The sequence below is a fragment of the Strigops habroptila genome, chromosome 2 (genome assembly GCF_004027225.2).
Source record: "Strigops habroptila isolate Jane chromosome 2, bStrHab1.2.pri, whole genome shotgun sequence".
Lineage (NCBI taxonomy): Eukaryota > Metazoa > Chordata > Aves > Psittaciformes > Psittacidae > Strigops > Strigops habroptila.
The window spans coordinates 29,602,723-29,623,019 of NC_044278.2; the positions used below are offsets into that span (position 1 = coordinate 29,602,723).

The window sequence follows — 20,297 nt, forward strand, 5'->3', positions numbered from 1 at the left end:
GACAAGACAATCCAGTGCAACACTTAAAATGTCAAACCTCACCATCCTGCAGCCGGTGTGTCCACCCATGACCTGCTGTTCTCTGGTCTCAATTTAGGGTGAGGGAAGAGAATAGAACTGAAATATCTGTGGCATTCATTTCTTGGTAGATAGGATAGCTCTTCAGCACTCCAAACTATCTTTATAGCTCCATACATTTTCAAAGTGCTGCTTTCTCCTCTTTCTTTTCCCTTTTGACAATGATATATTGGGACCCAAACCATATTTTTCAATCTTTGCACAAATCCCAGCAAAGTGTTGGAGAAGCCTTGCTGCAGGGGTGTGCAATAGGCTTCACTGCAACTGGGGGAAAGCTGTGGCAGCATCCCGGGACATTGCAATTGGAGTCAGCCTCAAGGTCTTGGTGAGGCCCAGTGCAGGGGGACTAACTTTTAGGTACTTACTTGACAGCCGGCTGGAAAGCTCTGCGGTGAGGGATGTCATGCCGCTAGCCCTGCCAGGTGATATTGGCGTGGCAGGGTGCACGGAGGGGGTGGCAATGGAGCCCAGGTACTGGTAGGACTGGTCATAGGACCATGGCGGAGATGGCTGTACTTGCCTTGTGTCTGTAATGAAAAAGAGACCTATAGGCTGTTTTGAATGACAAAACTTTGCAATCAAATATGTGAACCAAACCACATGGTGGAAATAGAAACTTAAATGCCAAGGTAATTACATTTCAGTTCCATAATCCCCTTTGTCAAGAGACCTTCAGATGAATTGCTTTCTAAAATACTCTGTGCATCTGTGAGTTTTGAGGGGTTGGTTTTTTTCTTGTGAAGCTTTTTGGTATTTCACATTGACGGTGGGCAGGGAAAGCGGTTAGGGAAAAGCAGATTAAGCTTTCCAAGGTGAAAGACTATTCATTGCTGAGATGCATTAGTATTTTGGGCTGTGTGTTCACAGACCTTTTAGCCAAAAAGGCATGTGGAGCATGGCACCAAGGAGACAACAATACAGAATTGTGAGGGCTTCCGTGCAGACGTGTAAGTAGAGACAGAAAAACAAAATGAAAATATGTGTGTGAGAGAGACAGACAGAGATGGAGAGCGAAACTAGTGTCCTCCAGAAGACAGGCTCCTAAGTGGATAATTAGGACTGGGAAATCGGACTTCCTCAATCTTTTGAAATTGCCAGGGTTAATGAAATGACGAGGTATTTTGTACATCTATTTTGTATATGCTAAAACACAGAAATACAGTTCAGAGTGATGGGTACATCTAACTAGTAGTGGTTGAACTTCAGAAACAGAAAGCCTTAAACAACCTCTATGGCTCTGCTAAGCTGAAAATGCAGACAACCCGTGAGTACAGGCTTTCTGCAGAAACTGCTGCTTCTTGGAAGCAGAATCTCAAAATGCACAGATGCGCAAAACATTCACAGAAAAACACTAACCTATTATTTTCGAGCCACACGCCTAGTTTGGCTGACGTTTGAAATCAGAGATGCACAGCAAGGAGTTTGTCCAAACCGGTTGCAAAAATGCAGAAACAACTCTTTTCTGCTTATTTCATCTTTGCATATGAAGCTGGCATTTTTCAGAGTATACAAATGACTAATTTTTGTATAAATCAAAGTGAGAAAGATTCCTCCCCCCCTACCTAGCCAGAAATCTTTTACTATTTATAGTAAATCTTTTCTATTCTCTTCAGCTCTAAGAGCATTCTCCTGCAGCTTCATCTAGCTAATTGCCTTTTTGAAAAAAAGCAAATGTTGGATGAACTGCATGCAGATAAAACTGATATCAGCATGGAAGGGAAATCTCCCAAGTCTGAGATGAGGGACTTTGATCTTCCATCAGAAAGCCCATCTGGAAATTATTATTTTGTTGTGCTTTATGGAGATGAGTTTTACATTTTGTTTGTTTCATCTGTTTAGACGGGAGGATTTCTATAAAACTCCAAGCTTTAATAAAAAATAACTAGTGAAGTAATTTGCAGAATAAAATAAAGTCTTGTAAAGAGTTTTCTGCTGAGTAACATATTGAAATTCAGATATCATTAATATTTAATTTTTTTCAGGCAGACTTCCTTAAAAATAAATTCAGTTGACTCATGCTGTTTTAAAAGCAACATCCAATTGCATTAAATGGACTTCAGTAGAAACAAACAAAAAGACACAGGCACAAAGCCTGTCTTATTCTGACTTACAACATCATCTCATTGTTAATGTATGGTCAGTGTTTATTAAAGATGACAGGGAGACAGATGAGGGAGTTTAGTCTCCAGGGTTAGCATTAGGATAAATACCACAAAGCATCGACAGAGTAAACGTCGTAATGGCATGACACTGTGTTTCAATTCTGAAATGGGGTTAATTAAATAATTACTCCCTTATTTCAGCACAAAATCCCATTGATTTCAGTTCAGCAGCGCAGCCAAGTACTAGAATCCTGAATCTGGGAATCCGGATCCCAACTTGTGCTGAAAGGACCCCAGCCCAGGGATGGAAACCCCCGTGGCCCCCTTGTTCTCTGCCACAGCTGATGGTGTGGGTGACAGAGCCTCCCCTCTGTCACCTCCCTTGCAAGGTTTCTGTTTAACATGGTCACTGCAGAAGCCACCGAACCCCTTTGGCTGGAAATGTTTTATCCCCTGCTTTCGGGTGCTCTGTCCTTAGGTCCTAGCACTGCAGAGATGATGGGAAAAGTGTGTCCAGAGCGGTCTGGGTATGTGTGAAGAGGGTGCTGCCATCATCCTTGATTTTCAGGCTGAAAGAAGAGAATGTACTGTCTATTTTCTCCTGTTACAAACTGTCATTGCATTGCATCTGCCACTTTTCTCCTGTTTCTTACATTGCTGGATCTTCAGGACAAGAAACATGGTTTTGTCCTGTACCTTGCTCAGCACGCATGGGATCCTGGTCCATAAAACAGACCCAAGTGCAATAAACACATGAACAACAAACAGCAAGAAGATGCAGAAAAAGCCGCAGCAGCCACTGCAGTGGCAGAAGAGGAAGCAAGACCTTGTCATGGATTTACTAAACACTGACAAGACTAAATTGAAATATGGTTTATTTCTGTTAGTGCTACTAGAATTAGCTTTGTGCTGTGTCCTGATTAGAAACTGCATAATGGGCCAAGTACATGTCTAGTAACATCCAGAAAAAGGCTACTAAGGTATCTGACTTGCCTTATCCATTTGCTGTTATTACTGACCTCTGGGGTACTCAAAACAGTGACAGACAGCCCAAGAGACCCCCATTATTAATCTCCTCATCCCATTAAGTCTTTCTTAAGTGAAAGTTCAAACTACCAATCAATTTTCCATCTCTGTACCTGTATTCCCAATCCCTGTATTTGCTCTTAAAGATTGGCTTTTTGACATCAGACTGGCTAACCAATTGCAATCTACTTAGTGATGTTAATAGAGAGCATTATATTATATACACATATTAAAGCAGGTTGTGCTGACTAACCCCAGGAATCACCTTCGCTGTTTTTTAATAACAAGCGGAGGAAAGTACCACTGTAATAGCATTTTTATGGCACCATTTCAGTATCAAGAGGCAGATTCAGCTCCCAGTGAAGGCAAGGTTTGCATTTCCAGCAGCTTCAGTAGGATCTGGATCAGGAGCCTCAAATAGCATTTTATTTTTGTGATACCTGCTTTTCTTCAGCTTTCAGGTTAACTGAAATTAAACTGGAATGGGTTCAAATTTGCCACAGGACCAGGCTACGCAAAATGTCAGCAAACGTTTTCCAAATCCATCTCTTTCCTGCTTTGAAAATAACGAGGTGCACATCTCAGAAGTTAGTAGCTTGGCGTGCAGAACTGAATGTGTGGCTTTGTGTGGCTGCAGTTGATTTGGAGAAAATATGCTGCAAATAAATGGGAGTTCCTTCCCAACCCAGAATATCTGTGAAGAGATTTGCAGGGAGAGCTACTTCAACAAAGGGAAATAACAGGGCTTTGGACCCACAGAGTTTTAAAGCCAAAGAGGATTCCAAAATCGTTTAAGAGCAGATCAAAATAGCATGAAACCAAGGAAGTTGCTGCAGTTGGTGATCCGTGCCCAGTCCTCCCAGTATTCCTCCCATTAGCAAGTACTTTCCATTTCTGCTTTTTATGGTGTGAGAAAATGTATTTAAAACATGAAAACAGTTATTAATTGCAATAAAACACTCCAGGGCGAGAATTATGGTGCAATAATTCACACCTTGCTGCGTAGTCACGAGCTCTGGGCCTCTAGCCTCATGCCTAACAAGCTATTAAGCAGAAAGTATTGAACCATCTTTCATGCCTCGTCATGTTTTATTGCTGCAAAAAGGTTGCGTTCGGCTTGTCGTTTTTTTTTTTTTAAATTGTAATTAAGCTGTACAAATGTTGCACAACGTTTAATAGTTTAATGAAAGCGGCTCTGGTCAGAAAAAAAAGTAGGGGAAAAATAGGGAAAGAAGAAAGCCGGTGTGCCCGCCCCGCGGTGCTCCCCCTGCTCCTCATGGTTAGCATTGTCCCAGCCGCTCTGCCCGTGGAAAACGCAGCTCCCGGCCGCAGGCGGCGGGCTGCTCCGCCGGCCGGGGTCGGTAGGTGGCGGCGGAGCCCGTGCGGGCGGCGGGCGGCTCCGCGGCGGACACCCGCCTCCCGGTCCCGCTCGGGCACGGCGTCCCCCGCAGCCGCCAGAGCCCCTCACACGACCTCTGTGAGCGCCCTGTCGCCGCTCCCAGCCGGGATGCGGCACAGCCGCTGCGCAGCACCAGCATCTCTGGTAGGAGCGGCCACGGGCGGCGTGGTTATCCGAGTGCACGGGAGAGATGCAGACACCCAGACCCGGAGATAGCCTTGTACCGGCATGGTTAAGCATGGTGAGCAAATACCTGCCAGGCAATGGAGTTGTCCTAGTGTGGCATAGGGCATATTTTGGCTTCCAAAGTTGTTGTTGATACTCGGGTGCAAAAAGAGAACTCCCTTCACGCTCAGAGCACAAGACAGACTGTGACCGTGATAAGACACTGGCAGAGGTTGCCCTGAGAAGTTGTGGCTGCCCCATCCCTGGCAGTGTTCAAGGCCAGGTCGGACGGGGCTTGGAGCACCCTGGTCTAGTGGAAGGTGTCCCTGTTCATGGCAGGGGGTTGAAACTATACGAACTTTAAGGTCGCTTCTAACCCAAACCATTCTGTGATTCTATGACGGGTCAAGACCTTGGTCAAACCCACGGCATATATCCTGAGCTCACAGAGAACATAATTTTGTCTATAAAAATGATCCTGAGCCTAGGGGACATAGGTATCACTAGGACATGATAAACATAAAGTCCTGGGATGCAGTTTCTATGTGATTCTTTTTCAGAGGGTCACATGCTTAAAAATGTAAAAACAACACCCTGCTCTTTGTCCAAAAGAAAACGCTGTGGTGCTGTCAGGCACTCAGAGGGTATAAATCAGCAAGTTTCAGTGGGATTGTAGTGATTTATAGCACCAGGTCAGTCAGGATATTGCTTGAGATGACAGCAAAAATGTCTATCGCCTCGTCATTTCTATAGAACAAATATAACAATCCATACCAAGCTGTCTAAAAGAAAGCCCCCATAACATCTTCTATTCTGATCAGAATATTATTATTTTTAACCATATTAAAAGCTTTAAGCTTAGAATTCAAATCAGGTAACAGGTCCCAATGTACCTATGAGCTGAAAGGTATGAGGTATGAAATGCTTATGAGGATGCACGTGGCTGGATCCTGCACACCTCTGAACGTGTTTTCTGCCCTTGGAGCGCAGAGAGAGACCGTTCTCTGTGTGTCACTGCAGGTCAGACATTGCTACCTGCTCCCAGCCAAGAGGCGCTGCGTCGCCAAATCTCTGTATGATACAGCATGTTCCTGGAAGCTTCGGAAAGGAGCAGCAGGATGTGAGTCAGTACGCCGTGGCGCGAGCAGGATGGCTCCGGAGCCGGCAGCAGCCTGGGAGGGAGCAGGTATGCTTTTGAGTCAGCCAGGCTGCCCGCCTTTCCACCTTCCCCTTTGTGCCGGGCTGCACTTGCACATGGGCTGCCTGCGCGTCCTCCCGCACCCCTCCGCCTCAGAAATGACACCTGCCTGTTTGAAAAACTACTAAACTACCTTCTGCAAGCGTTTTATCCCAAGCCAGGGTCAGGGGAGACGGAGGAGTCAGCCTTGAGTCCCGAGCAGCTAATTAACCACTATCTATGTCAGTGAAAATCCCCCCATCCTCGGCATAGCGAGATGAATTGCGAAATAGCCGCTGTTGCTGCCAGACTTTTTTTCTCAAGTTGCAAAAATTTCTGTCAGTCAAACCCCGAAAGTCGCATAGCATCGAGCTTTGCAATTCCTCCACCAGCCTGGCAAGCACTTTAAAGGCAGCAACTGGCAGAAGACGTGGGGTGAATGAAAGCTGGGATTATTTACTGGTGTCAAACTCGGAGGCAGACAAGGAGAGAGTCGGATCCTTAACTGCTTTGAAAGGCTTTTCTGAGTCTGGGATTTGTCCATCTCCCCCCCTCCCTGGCCTGATTTGCTAATCTTTCCAAAGGGAAACAGTTTTTATGGTGTGACTTTCCCTTCCTTTGAGTGTAAGGCAGGAATGGTCTTGATTAGACTTGTTCATTCAGAGAGGTGTCTTGCTTAATAGAGGAAATGGACTATGAGCACAGAAATACTCCGTGAAGTTTTGTGCTCAGGAGAAAGATGCCGCCTGCCTAAAAACTTCAATTCAGTCTTTCCTCCTTCCCCTCTTGGCCAACATTTCTTACATGCCTGTCTCTGCCTCTTCGTCCCACTTGCTGTCTCACATTACCTCCTAGCTCCACAGGCTTCAGGTGAAGGTGTGAGAAGCACAAGGGACCATGGTCCTGCATGAATCTGACCTAGTCCCTCTCTGCAGCAAGGCATCCGAAATGACTCAATCTCCCTCCCTCACTCGGGACCCAGCAAATCCTCAGCCTCATGCAGCACTGTGAAAAGGTGTGTCATCTCCCAGCAGCTGAAAGAATTAGTCAGTAGCTTAAATAAGGGGGACTTTCCAAAGGACAAGTTCATCACTGGCAGTGGCAGCAGCCACACAAGGCTGGTATTCTCATACCTCTCAGCGCTGGAGCATGAGGAGCTGGAAAATTACAGAACAAACTGTAAAATTCCACCAGCAGCCTCTTCACCCTGCAGGGTGGTTTCCCTCCGTGTGCCAGGCTGTGGAAGCCACTGTCACACCACTGAGCCACCTCCCAGCACAACAGCTGGGAGAGCGGCAGGTTTCAGAGAAGTGGGTAAGAGCTCTGATTTGCCCCTCAGGGAAGTTCTTTAAAGCTTTCTAATTCCCACTGGAAATTTATAGGAGATGAGCATTCGCTCTTCTCTGTGGCCTTGCAAAGCCCCTCTTAGATTGCTAACAGGTGACAGGACTTACTCTGATTGAGAACAACAGTGACAGACATGTTGAGTGTCTGGAACTTTTCAAGGTGGGGGGTGGAAGAACCACCCAAATCCACAGCTATTCTCTGGAAAAGAGATCTCTTGGCAGCAACCTCCTTTCTCAGCGTTTCATTCATTTTATGTCAATATTACTGTGGTTTTGGGGAGTATTGCAAAGGCTAGAGAAGTTCTAGAGGCATTTGAGCCTCTAAAAAACCTCCTGTAGGACAGGAGAATGAGGGAGTTTCTCCACACTGAGGCACCACACTCTTGAGAATAAAGAAGAAAAACACCAGCCTCAAGCAAAAACCTTTCAAAAACCAGTTGCTGAGGCTGTTTGTTCTACTGCGGTGCTTAGAGTTGATGCAGAACTTCCCAAAGCATGCGAGGCGCTGCATGGACATGCAAGTGGGTGCCAGCCCCTGAGAAGGATTGAGTGTAAGGTAAAGATGACCATGGGAAAACAGAGACAAGGAGTGGTGTTATTAGGTGCTGGTGTGCAGAGCACCAGTTCTACTGTTCATTCGGTACTTTGCATTCAGTTTCTGTGCATCATTTATGCCCGACTCACAGAATCATAGAATCATAGAATAGTTAGGGTTGGAAAGGACCTTAAGATCATCTAGTTCCAACCCCCCTGCCATGGGCAGGGACACCTCATGCTAGACCATGTCACCCAAGACTCCATCCAACCTGGCCTTGGACCATCTCATCATCATCTTCCATGCTAGCTCCCTTCTTTTCAGTGCTACACTAGAAAGGGTCTTGAGGACAAAAATTATGCAAATCTGATAGTGCCTTTGAGGATATCAGTCTTCTAATGCTGAATGCAGTGAAAGACTGAAGTTTTGTATGAAGATTTCTTTTATAGCTTTTCTTTAGAAATAGATGACAGAGAAGAAAGAAAACCAAATTAGTGCATCCTAATGGTTTCTCTGAATTTTCTTCACTCTCTTCATGTTGGTGACAAGAAAATCAGTGCTCCAGTCATAGAATCTTACAATAGTTTGGGTTCGAAGGGACTTAGAAATGAGCATAGGTATCTTCAACTATATCAGGTTGCTCAGAATGATAGTAAGATACCTGGAGATGATACCAAAGGCAACAGGAGAAAGCACCTGTTGAAGCTGTGTGTATTTTGGGGCTAGAAGGAGAAGTGTGTATTCCTTCACGTTTAAAGCTGTCTGAATGAGCTACCTAGACTAGCACAAACGTATATGCACAATGCGCCATAAAGAAACAAGTAGTGTTTTAGTAATGGCAACTGGCTGTGGGATGGGGGTCCCCTAAAAAAACCTCTCAGGTCTCATTGCTAACTTGGTGCCAGAATCAGGAAGTGCAGACAACTCCAAATACTGAACTGTGAAAACTCTGATTGCACAATCAACGTATGTGCTGCCCTAGCAGGTTAGTACATAAGCTGCTCAAATGAAATATAAACCATTTCTCCTTCTGAGTAAGCACACTCCTTCTGGGCTGGCGTCACTGCCGCTTTGAAGAACATGATGGCATTATGGGCAAACTGCAAAGTCTCTGGGTGCCAGTGACATGCAGAAAATGGAAAGCTGAGTTTTGCAAATTAGGATGCATTGTTCTTTGTCTTCGGCAATATGAGTCACCCCGGAGAGCTGCAGTTATTTGTTCAAGAGGGAGACTCCATTCCACCACCCGTCCTCCTCTTCCCTCCCTCTCTGCATCAACAAGGAATGAAGTAAAAGAATTCAACCTTGACTTTCCACTCTTCTGGCTCCCTCAGAGGAGACATGCCACCAGACTCGATGCCGCTGTGGTGTTCTCTCCTATCTCTAAATGTACTGCTAAAGCACAAACTGAAACAGTGAGGAAATCAGGAACAGATATCACACAAATGTCGGCAGCGAGCAGATTTCACTCTTTGTCCCGTTGTGCCCAGCCTGGGAGGTGGCACAGTGCAGAAAGCCCTGTTGCTTGGGTGGAAGGATGCCAGTACAAGCACATACATGTGTGTACATGCACATACACACATGTGCATGCACACACACTTGTCAGCTTGCTGCATGGCTCTGCAGTTTCCCCTAGCTCCAGTGGCGCTAGGGAGACCGTAGGTTGCGTGCTGCTGCTGGGAGAGTGTATTGATCTGTGGTGACCTGCACAGGAACTAGAGGGTGGGACCTGTTGGGAGAGTTACTGCTCCCTTCTCCTTCTCAGTAAATCCACACCTAGAAATAACATCTCCCCGAGGCTGGAGGAGAATCACATGGGGACTGTGGCAGCTTCCCCTGACCTGCTGCCACAGTCCGTATGACAAACCCTGCAGGACAGTGGAGCACCTCCATTTCTGTCCCACTTGTCCCTTCCTCGGCTTCTCCCTTTTGCTGCTCTAGGCCCAGCTACTACTCCCCTCTTTACCTTTCCCTGAACCACTGTAGGTAGGCGAATGCCTCCCAGCTAAAATTCATTCCTTGATCCTCACGCTGCCCCCTGCGGAAGGGTATGATTGCAATCCTCGTTTTAGCAGGCGGAGAACTGATGCAGAAAGCAAGGCTTCAGTTCAGCAGAGCACTCGGGGCACAGCTCAGCGCCTGGCTGAGTCAGAGCACATGCGAATTACCTGATGTCACCCCGGCAGGGAAAGTTCACCTGTAAAAACAGCTTGGGGGAGAGACACCTACTTGGTGCTAGCTAGCTCACATCCTGAAAGCAGTCTACCTGCAGTGTCGGGCTCAGGTGGGGTACAATGCTCACTGAGAAGCAGGTCAATTAGCCCATCTCACTGCAGTGCTGCTGGTCAGAGTGGCTGCTTTCAGCCTGCCTTGGGCAGGTATATCATGCCCTGGAAACAAAGACACAGAAATGTTAATTGTATAAAAAGTATAATGCTGACTCCTGGTGGCCTGGCTCTTGGAGAAGGATTCATTCTGCCTGAGAGATCTACAATGTAGGTGTCTACCTCTGAGCTACTTGTCTAGACTCTAGACTTTATTGCCAGCAGGGTAAAACAGACACTTGTGAGGTGCAAGTCATTTCATCCTAAGGGAGACATCTAAGCCAAGCCAGGAGGGTGAATCACACCCGATGAACAGCTGTTTCTCTCCCCGATTGCAAAGATACCAGATGACTATGTCAGACAGAGACACACAAAACATGGATGTCTAAAGTTAGGTGAAATGAATCACAGGCTGGTTCCACCTCCAAAGTTTCTCTTTCAAGGGGTGGAGCAAGACCAAAGGAAGTGGAGAGATATCTCCTGGGCCAGGACCTGGAAGTCACATTGAGTCACTATTTGCAGCCACAGGATTAGCTGCACCTTTGTCTCCAGGGCAGTACCCTCCATGTCTCTGTACCTGACGCTGCTGGTCCTGGGAGGGCATTGCTGATACCCTGGGGCTCAGCCCCAGAGCCATTGCCTGAGCAGGACTTTGCCTTAGGACATTCAAGAATGCAGTCATGAATTTATGTCACAGTGAAACATTTCCTAGCTTCGTGTCTATGTTTCAGGATAATTACACATGAGGCCAAAAGTTCCTTGGATGGATTATTCCCACTGGAAAACCAAAAAAAGAGCTGAGTTGAATGAGGAAGTCTCTGCAGTCCACTGCTAGACACAGTGATAAGGGATGACTGCAGTGTGGCCTCAGGTATCTTGCGGGTTGCTCATTACAATGTGAACTAATTACTCCATATTAAAGTTCTTTAGCCTACGGATAAACAAAAAGTCCTCATCAATCTCTTCTTTTACACTTTCAGTGCTCCCTCCTTTTTTTCAACTCAAAAGTAGTGGAAGAAAAAACTTACTCTCTGGAGCTTACAGTCATTTTATCCACCACAAAACACTGACCTTGATGTGAACTAATTAGGTTTGCAATAGATTATTAATACGAGTCGGTAAGGTGGAGTTTTGTCAGTATAAAAGAGGCCTTTGAAGATAACAGCCATTTACACTTTCATGATCTCATCCCAAGTGCTCAGAAAAAAGCCTATAAACTAATAAAGTAGAATTCATCCAGGGGCACTCTGCACACACAGCAGAGTATCACCCTACAAACCCTTATTCAGGATGGCAAATGAAATCTGCTTGGATTCTTTTAAATTCCAACACAAATCAGGATTAAAATGCCTTTTAGTAATAAGCAGATCTCTGATGATCTAAAGACACACTGGTTCATTTTATTGACTTACAGAAAGTAAGTGACATATCAAATGCAACCTTCATACTTTAACAACTGAGGTCACCTTGAGAAAAATGATACTGAGCCCACTGGTATGAAACCTCCCTCCAGAGTGCAGCTTTGATTTACAAGGTGAAGTAAGGTCTTCGGTCTTCCTCATGTGAACATATATTTGTAAAGTCAGTTTGACTTAGAATGATGCACGGGTATTTTTAAAAAGGAGGTAACTAAGAAACTGTTGCTCATTATAGTACTGAACTAAAACAGACTTGTTGAAAACTCTATTAAATGATCTGCTCCTCTAAACTGTCAAGCTGGTTTTGAGGAGATTTGCAAAACCGAAATGGAAAATGAGTCAAGCCCAGAAGTATGTGCTGAAAGCCCCAACTCACTGGGTTGTCAGGAGCATTCAGTCCAGAAATACATTTAAAATACCGTTTAAGAAATGCTTTGCTTCCTTTACGAAATCCCTTGGCACTTGCTGCGTAGCTGAGGAATGCAGCATCCTGCCGTGCTGCGGCCATCACCGATTCCACCCAACCTATGGCCCTGGTGGGTGGCAGCAGGATGTCTCCCCTGGCTCCCCCCAAACCAGAGAGGCTGGAGGAGTACAGCCAGAGGAAGAAGGGTTAAAAGGAAGATAGAGACTGATCTCCTTGTTCAACCCTTTGCCACAGTTGCAGGAGCAGGAATGCTCAAGACATGCACTACGTCCGGCTAAGCTTGTGTGTTCACTCTGCCGGCCACATTTAAATGTTATACTGATTGATTTCAGAGCAAGCTAGTTTGAAATATGAAGTGCAAAAGATACAGGCAGCACAAGCTTTGAAGTTGAAAGTGCTTCTCTCTTTAGGGCTACTGAAGAAACCAAGCAGAAGCTTAGCAAATCAACACACAGATGTGTAGTCCTTCCAAAGCAAGGTGCCAAAAATGAGACCCTGAATAAGCAGGCACAGGGCTTTAAGCATGCAGGACTCAGCCAGCAATGCCCTGGACACATGTTCTCCATCAGCGTGGTCAGGGAGGGATCTGTCCCAAACAAGGAGGATACGCCTGTGCTGCCCATTAGGGCAGTGACGCCTGGAGGACTCCTGCTGATGCCCCAACTCCTGCACACCTCCCTGCCCCTTCTCCTAGTCACTTCCTGGTACAACCAGGCTGCTTGGAAGCTGTGTACTGCGGCCCCTGATTTTGTGAACCTACGTCCCGATCATGATTTCTGGTTTGTGTGCAGGCAGGTGTTACCAGAATGGGTGGAGTGAGGAATAACAGTGTTGAAGGAAAGTTGTAATCCAGTATAGAAAAGAAGTGTCAACACATGTCAAATGTTGCAAAATGTCCCGTTGTGGAAGAAATAAAGTAATTCCCAGTATTAACCAACAAACAGCTGTTGTGCTGCCAGGCTGAGGAAGATTTCTTTTTGGAATAGGAAATGTGTGATGTTTTATAAAAAAAACAGTTTTGTTTCACTTTCTGTGTTAAACATCTTAAAAATTAACCTTTAATGCATTAAACACTTCTGAATGGCTTGAAAAGTTTAACTTGCTGTAACCTCTTCTCAAATTACTCCCTGTGACTAGCCTGCCTGCTCAGAAGTATCATCATGTAAAATTATTGTTCCCTGTTAGCAGTTCCGAACCTATGAAACACTGACACATCAAAAACTTTTTAGAAACTTAGCTAAACACAGCTAAACTCCCGTGAATGTGCTGAACTGAGCAGTTTTAGACAACTGTGGCACGGAGAGTAAGATCACAAGTCATCATCATGAGCAAAAGGAACTTTTTCCCATGTAAGAAACTATCTATCTCAAGGCTAAACATAATTGTGATGCGTAAGCAAATACTGAATAATTATTTCAGTAAGACCAAACGAGGCATTTACATAGAAATCCAATGTGATGGTAAGAAACGAGGTACTTGCAGGTTATAGACTGTTGGCTTGATCAGGGAAAAAACCCTTCAGAAATTGCCCTAATTGAAGTATTTTTTATGTCTACATTTTCAAAGTTTCAAAAATTGGCAACATATTGAGACAATTCATTTAAATTCAACCAGAGATACATATATTTGCTGTTGTTGTTTTGCAGTTGTGGATATTCGGGGCCTGCCAGAGAAGCAAAACAAAAAACCCCTTCATTTATTTGTTCTGCTCTTTAATCTGTTTAAATTAATATGCTGTATTACTCATTTTTTCCCCACCGTGATCCTAAAATGATCACTTAGCTTCACTCACATTAGTCTCTCCTGCCAGTGAATTAAATATGAAATGGTTTATTCCCCCGTCCTCCAGCAGCTCTTCCCCCATCCTCACATGCTCATTTAGATAGTCTGAATTTAAAGATAAGCTGATGATGAGACACTAGAAGGCAAAAACAGACAATTACCTAGGCAAATGTTTGAAGGATTTGGGCCCTGCGGCAAAAATGCTGTTTACTGAAGACTGAAAGCGCCATTTCTACTTAGTACAAGCCAGTGTGTCTGAACTCAGCAGTTCTGGATAGTGGCCACCAGTGGACTCAGAGCAAGGTTTATAGGTGCAAGATAACATCACGCTCCCGTCTGCATTTCATCACCGGAGGGCCTTTTTCTGTATTCTTAAACAAAGGCATGCAAGTACCAACAGAAGTATACTTTACCATCTGTCTTTATATTCACTCATTACATAGTTAATCATTTATTTTTATGCTGAAGACCACCCCGACAAGGTGCAAGGGCAGATCCTCAGCTGGCCTAGTTGGTAGAGCAAGGCCAACTTACATTGGCTGAAGAGCTGTCTTTTGATCTAATTCTGCACCTTTCAAAACTCACTGCATACGAGCAGGGTTGCAGTGCCACACACTCTCCTGTTTTCCTTCCTACTTTCCTCCTCGAAAGATGTTTTGGGGCAAAGAATGGAGCCTGTAGTAAGAGTCAAGATGAGGAGGAACGAGAACACAATCCAGCCCTCCATCTACCCACTCCCATCTGCATAGCCCCGGTGATCCAACCAGTGATGGTGCTAGCAAAAATGGAGGAGACCGCACTAAAAAGCATAGAGAAAGGACATGGGAAAGCTGCTGAACTGCACAACCAGCCTTTCACTTGGACCCATGGACCCAGTCACAAACAGCACGGCAGCAGTTCTGCTGCTCAGGAGGCTCCATGAGCCTTGGCTGATGGACAGCAAACAGGCATGAGGGGAGAGTCTGGAAGGCCACTCTGCATTTCCAGGCTGTTTCAGCAGCAGGGAACGAACTCCGGCACCGCAGCAATGCTCAGCCATATGCCTCCTGACTGAGGTGGTGAAAAACTGCCATTAACACAACAAATGGAAGGAAAATCTGCATGGGACAGGCCTGCAGCCCCTGCTTCCCTCTGCTACACACTCTCAGCAGGAAGCAGGGCACAGCAGAAGGGGCAGGAAAAGGTTCTAAAACATTATGGTTTCCACACAGATGCATATTTAAACATCTGCGCAGCAGAACTGTAGGAGGAAGAGTGGATGAAGAGAGACTACAACAGCAAAGATGGATGACCAAGACAAAGATCAGACTTCTGCCTTCAACTTGGGAGTGAATGGTGTCCAGAGGTAGGCTAATCCTCCACTCAGGCTAGGCTACTTCAGTGCCAGGAAGCAGAGGATCTCAGCCACGATGGCATCTGAGCCCAGCACCTTTCACAACCTCTGAGATCTGAAGAAATGGCCCTAAAATGCTGTGTTAATGGCACAGGTGCTAGGCATACTGATAAGAAGGTATTAATAGTGCTTTTAAATTTCCAGTAAGAATGTGACAAACTGGGTGACAAACTAGGGAGATTAAGCATCTCCCATGCTTAATCTACCAGGCATGGTCCTACAAATAAGACCCTAGAGACCAAGCCTTAGTCACATTTAACTGCTGGGATTAAGCTATACTTTCCATAAGCTCTCCACTGGCTTTGTTTTATAAATTCATTTCCCCATAAAGAACAGAGGGGCATGCCGTACCGAAGCATGGGGAACGTGTCTTGTGAGGAGACAGCATTTCCTCAGTCCTCCTTTTTTTTTTCCTTCTTCTTCAAATGTGAAAAATAAGTTGTATGACTGCCCTTGGTGGAGATGTGTGCAACAAGGCCTTCATTGTCTCAGACAGGTGTGAGATTGGAATTGATTCAGCGCCAACAACCCCAGTATCAGAGCCAGCTCTGTGAGCTGAAAACATACACCAACCATCCAGTAATACCACTGCAGCCAGCCAGAGACTCAACAATTTAAGGCTTAACACACACACAACATAAATCAGATGAGGATGTACCAGCCAACCGTCAGCTTCTTGGGCAGATGCCTGCAGACCGTCTGTGCAGATCAGACCTTGCCTGTTTCGGTTATTGGAAACACTTTTTTTTCTTTTTCATATAAAGATGAGAGGCTGGGTGGAGCAGCTGGCTCAGACACATTTACATTTGCCCTATCTTGCCCCAACAGCCCTCCTTTGCTTGCTGTTTGGAGGCAGTCCTTCTTGTAAAGTCACTTTATTCCAAGTGCAGGAGGGAAGGAATTACATCTTGGGGAAATGTTTAATGTACAAATACAAAAATCACATGGACACGCACTCAATATGCACCACCCTCATGAAACAAAACTGTTCTCTTCCATGGGAGTTTAGGAGGCTCTGAACATGATTGAACAAGCACAAGAATTAGCACAGCTGTTTTTCTTTCTTTCTTTAGTTTTTTTTTTTTTTTTTAATCCATGGATACATTTCCTTCACTTTTCCAGGAAAACCTGTTTTCACACTCTCTCCTCTCTGCCTTTACTTCTCTCACCTGCTTCAACCTAGTCCCTGCTCTACGTCTGGCCGTGTTAGTCACCCTGGTGAGGGCAGGAGAGGGCAGTGCTGGTGGCCTCCTGCTCCTCCCCTAGGCTCCGGCACGTGTATGGAGAGATCCCATGTGGCATCCTGCCACCTCAGGCTTGGTCACCAGGGGTGACCCACACTGTGCTGGTGATGGCCAGGCCCCCTGCTGCGCCTGAGGCATCTGGCAAACCCCACTCCTTCTTGTTTCTCCGTGTGCTCCAATGTCTTAGTTTTAGCTGCCCTTGATCCCAGCTGAAAGCCCTTCTCCAGCTCCTCAGTCCTCAGGGGGCACATGGGGCTCTTGCAGTTCATAACACGGATGGGCAGCGCTCGCAGCCGCTGGCCGAGCAAGAGGGGGACCCACAGGAGGTTTCCCTGGGACAGGGCTGACTCCTGTGGGTCCCAGGCAGTTTGTCCCCTGCCACATCCACCTGTGGGGCAATGGGAGAGGGCTCACTAGGGTGGAGACTGGGGAGTGCCATCAGCACAAGCGCCTGGTACAAACACCCAGGTATGTGCTTAAAAGCTGAAGGAAGCTGAAAGAGAGATTTACAAAAAGGTATTTCCAGAGGAGGGGTAAAAATGACAATACACTAGCGATCCATTTGTATCTAGGTGAGTGTTAGTTGGCAAATCTCGGTTTACACTCACTTGAAGTATCTCCCTCCCTTTTGTGTGGTTCCTTTTCAAGTTAACACAAGTGTTCATTTTATAATGTATGTCGGAGCAGCACTGTTTTCGGGTGGATACCTTCCCCCATGAACTAATTAATACCGAGTTCAAATTTGCAACTGATTTTGCATGTAAAATTGCTTATGTATATATAGGTCTCAAGGATATCAAAGAGACTATTCTTTTGAGCAGTTATTCATATACTTTACTGCAGAATGAGGATCATCGTTTGGACTTGGAATTTTTAAAATTAAATATACTTCAGTAATCTTATGCAATGAAAGCTGAAATAGTCATAAATGCCACACTTGCTTAGCTAGCTGTAAATCACCTCTACACTAATAAAACAAAGAACAGCTTCCGACAAAATGTGGTCTTTCCCACAGGCCAAAGGATATAGCAGTTTAAAAAAACTTCTCTGGATACTTGAAAACTTATCAATGAATAAAGCAGTGAATATATAGCTTTTACCTATGCAAATGATTTTTGGTTTCATTGGTTTTTATTGTTAACAATCACCTGAATTTGATCTGCCAGAAGCTGAGGGAACCTGAACTGGCCAAGTCATACCTAAAAGCTCTGATAATTGTAACAATTTAAAAATGCAAAAGACGCAAATTACAATGGTTTATATTCTAAAGCATGCACAGTGATCCTGTTCTATTTTTGGGTACCTAATGCAAGGAATTCAAAACATCTCCTTTGCAGATATCCAGGTTCCCTGAAAGAGCCTGGAGTTGAGCATCAAATCATGGAAGCTCTCAGATTCACTGATCTTGAACTGAGTATCTCGCCCAATGCAAATAAACGTGAAACTCTGAAACAGACCTGGGTATTTTTTGTTGAAGATGAAGCCGACCCTGACAGCAAATCCACAAATTTGTAATAGATCTATTTCATATGCCTTTGTTTCTCAATGCTTTTAAGAGTTGTATAAATAGAACAAAAATGGTCAGATGGAGATGATCGTCTATTTGACTATATAATGTGTGCTTCTCCACATAATTGATTGTGTTACCCAGCACATCCAAGCCCATTGTTCTTTCCATGTGAACAACCTCCATTTGCTGGGGTCATCATATACTGAATACACAGGGAAAACTTATTTATAAGTTTGCTAAGGGTGTACTGTGTACTCAGTTATGTAAAAGGAGCCCTGTGAACCCTCTAACCACGTGGGATCGTTAGAGAAGATCTGATTGACGCAACATCTTGTTAAAGGCATGGCAGAGGAAAAGACGAGGGCATGCCCGCACTTGATGCTTCGAAAGGAGCCCCCTGCCCCATGGATACATTGGGCTGGTGAAGAAAGCAGGATTTATCCATGTGCCGATCCTCCTGATTGCAAAGCCTCTTGGCTGCTATGAGCATGGGTAGCTGCTGAGCCTCCTGCAGAGCTAGAGGGGTTGATTTCACTCCATCCAAATCCAGCTGTCTGCACCAACTCAGACCATGTGGGCTCTGTATACTGAGGTGGGGTTTTCACCTCAGCAACAAGCATTTGAATACTAGCTTGTGTGCTAGTCTTCTCGTTTCCTCCTTCTTTGTTTTCTAGATGGCAAATAGTACGGGTGTCTATGGTCACTCTGCTCTAACCGCTCAGCATTTCCAGTTTGGAGACGCTCAGTTCAGTATTTAAGGGAAAAGAATACATTCAATTACAAAATCAAAGTGGTATCTTCTGGCATGTGAGCAGCATCTGCTGAATAATAAGCTGGTTTCAGTGGGTGTTTGTTTTTAGGGTAAGGAGCTCTTATTTATTTTTTGTTTGTTTTATTTACCATGGAAGGTAATTTGAGATCTGGTATCAGAACATGTCATGTTCTGCCAAGAGGGGATTAAAGAGGAGAATGCTATGGAAAGAAACTGGGTTTGTCAGTAAAGAACTGAGAGAGATTTTACTTACTAGAGTTTTGCAATCAGCACTTTTAATCTTCCTCACAATTGGGCCATTCAAAGGCTGAGAGAATTGTTCAACGGCCAGTGAGGAATAACCCCAAAACCAAGGAGTAGCTGCCTCAAATGCTGAAATGCAATCAAACACATGACCACGCATTGCCATCCAAAGTTCAGGACAGTGGAAGCACCTGCCTCTGGGGCAGGCAGGGATATTTGCTTTAGACATCTCCAGCATACATGCCATACATGAGATTCAGCACCAGGCAAGATAAGTGGTAAGCCAGAATAGGGTGTTCCCATGGAAAAGAAAGAAAGCCCAGTGACACAGCTAATCTCAATAGCAGATAGAAATGTCCCTTGAGGTAGAAAGCATTTAAGCTGCCATCCTGAAAGATGCTGAGCTTTCTCAGTTGCCCCAGAAATGAGGAGGAGAGAGGAGCAGGCAGATGGTCCACCTTGGAGGGGTGACTCCAGCGCTGCTTACCACAGGAGAGCTAAAGGAACAAGAAGTGAGGCCAAGTAAATCATTCTCTTCTCCAGCAATCACAGGGGTCACCAAGAGCACTAACACTAGGCTGGTAGCGTCAACGCAGGCACAGGATTCCTGCACTGGGCCAGAGAGCAGCTCCACTTTTGCAATGACATAACGGAGAAGGGACTTTGGCATACTGAGTGGAAGATAACAAAACAAAACAAAACAGAAAGCATCGCTGTGCAAGTCAAAAACTGAACCAGGGATACTTGTCCCTGCCTGCAAGCTCTGCTTCTCTTAGCAGTATCCATCACCTCAGTGTTGTTCTCATGTGGTAAAAGACATGGATTGATTAATGAAAAATAAAACTGTGTCTGGGCACGAGCTGCCAAATTTTATAGCTGCCGAAAGTTTCAGCTAGACAGCTAGAGGGATTTCCAAGGGCATCTACATAGCTGTCACCAATTTCTTTGTGGCTTAGGTGGTTGGGCACTATCACAAATCTTGCTAAAACACCTTTCTGGTGTGCTAAGTTTTCCTAACTACTCTATAAAAAATCAAAATCTAAACAGCTTGCCAAAAGTTATGCAGAATTACTTTGACAAAACTTAGGACAAAATAGAGATCTCTAAACTTCTCAATTTCTGCTTTAAAACCAAGATTTCCTTTTCTTTAGTTAAAGTCATCCTTTAGGATGCTCTGTGGGGAGGACAAACAGGGAAAAAAAGCAGAAGAAAAGTTCGTGTAAGTAGAGATGTTTCTTGGGGACTAAAAACATATTTGTTGCCTTATCTACTGCTTTTTTAACCTCAGGAAGTGCCAGGCAATTGGAATATGAAGATTGGTATCTTAAATATATCGACACTTGGAAATCTTCTGGA

General features: G+C 45.0%; 1 protein-coding gene across 1 annotated transcript in view; it reads right to left on the minus strand.

The window, feature by feature from the left end:
- RUNX1 (RUNX family transcription factor 1) overlaps nucleotides 1-20,297 on the minus strand; it is a 172,376-nt gene that overhangs the window by 8,829 nt on the left and 143,250 nt on the right. Inside the window, exon 7 of the mRNA XM_030477907.1 lies at nucleotides 444-605. Coding sequence (XP_030333767.1) covers nucleotides 444-605 — 162 coding nt within the window. The remainder of the gene's footprint in view (nucleotides 1-443; nucleotides 606-20,297) is intronic.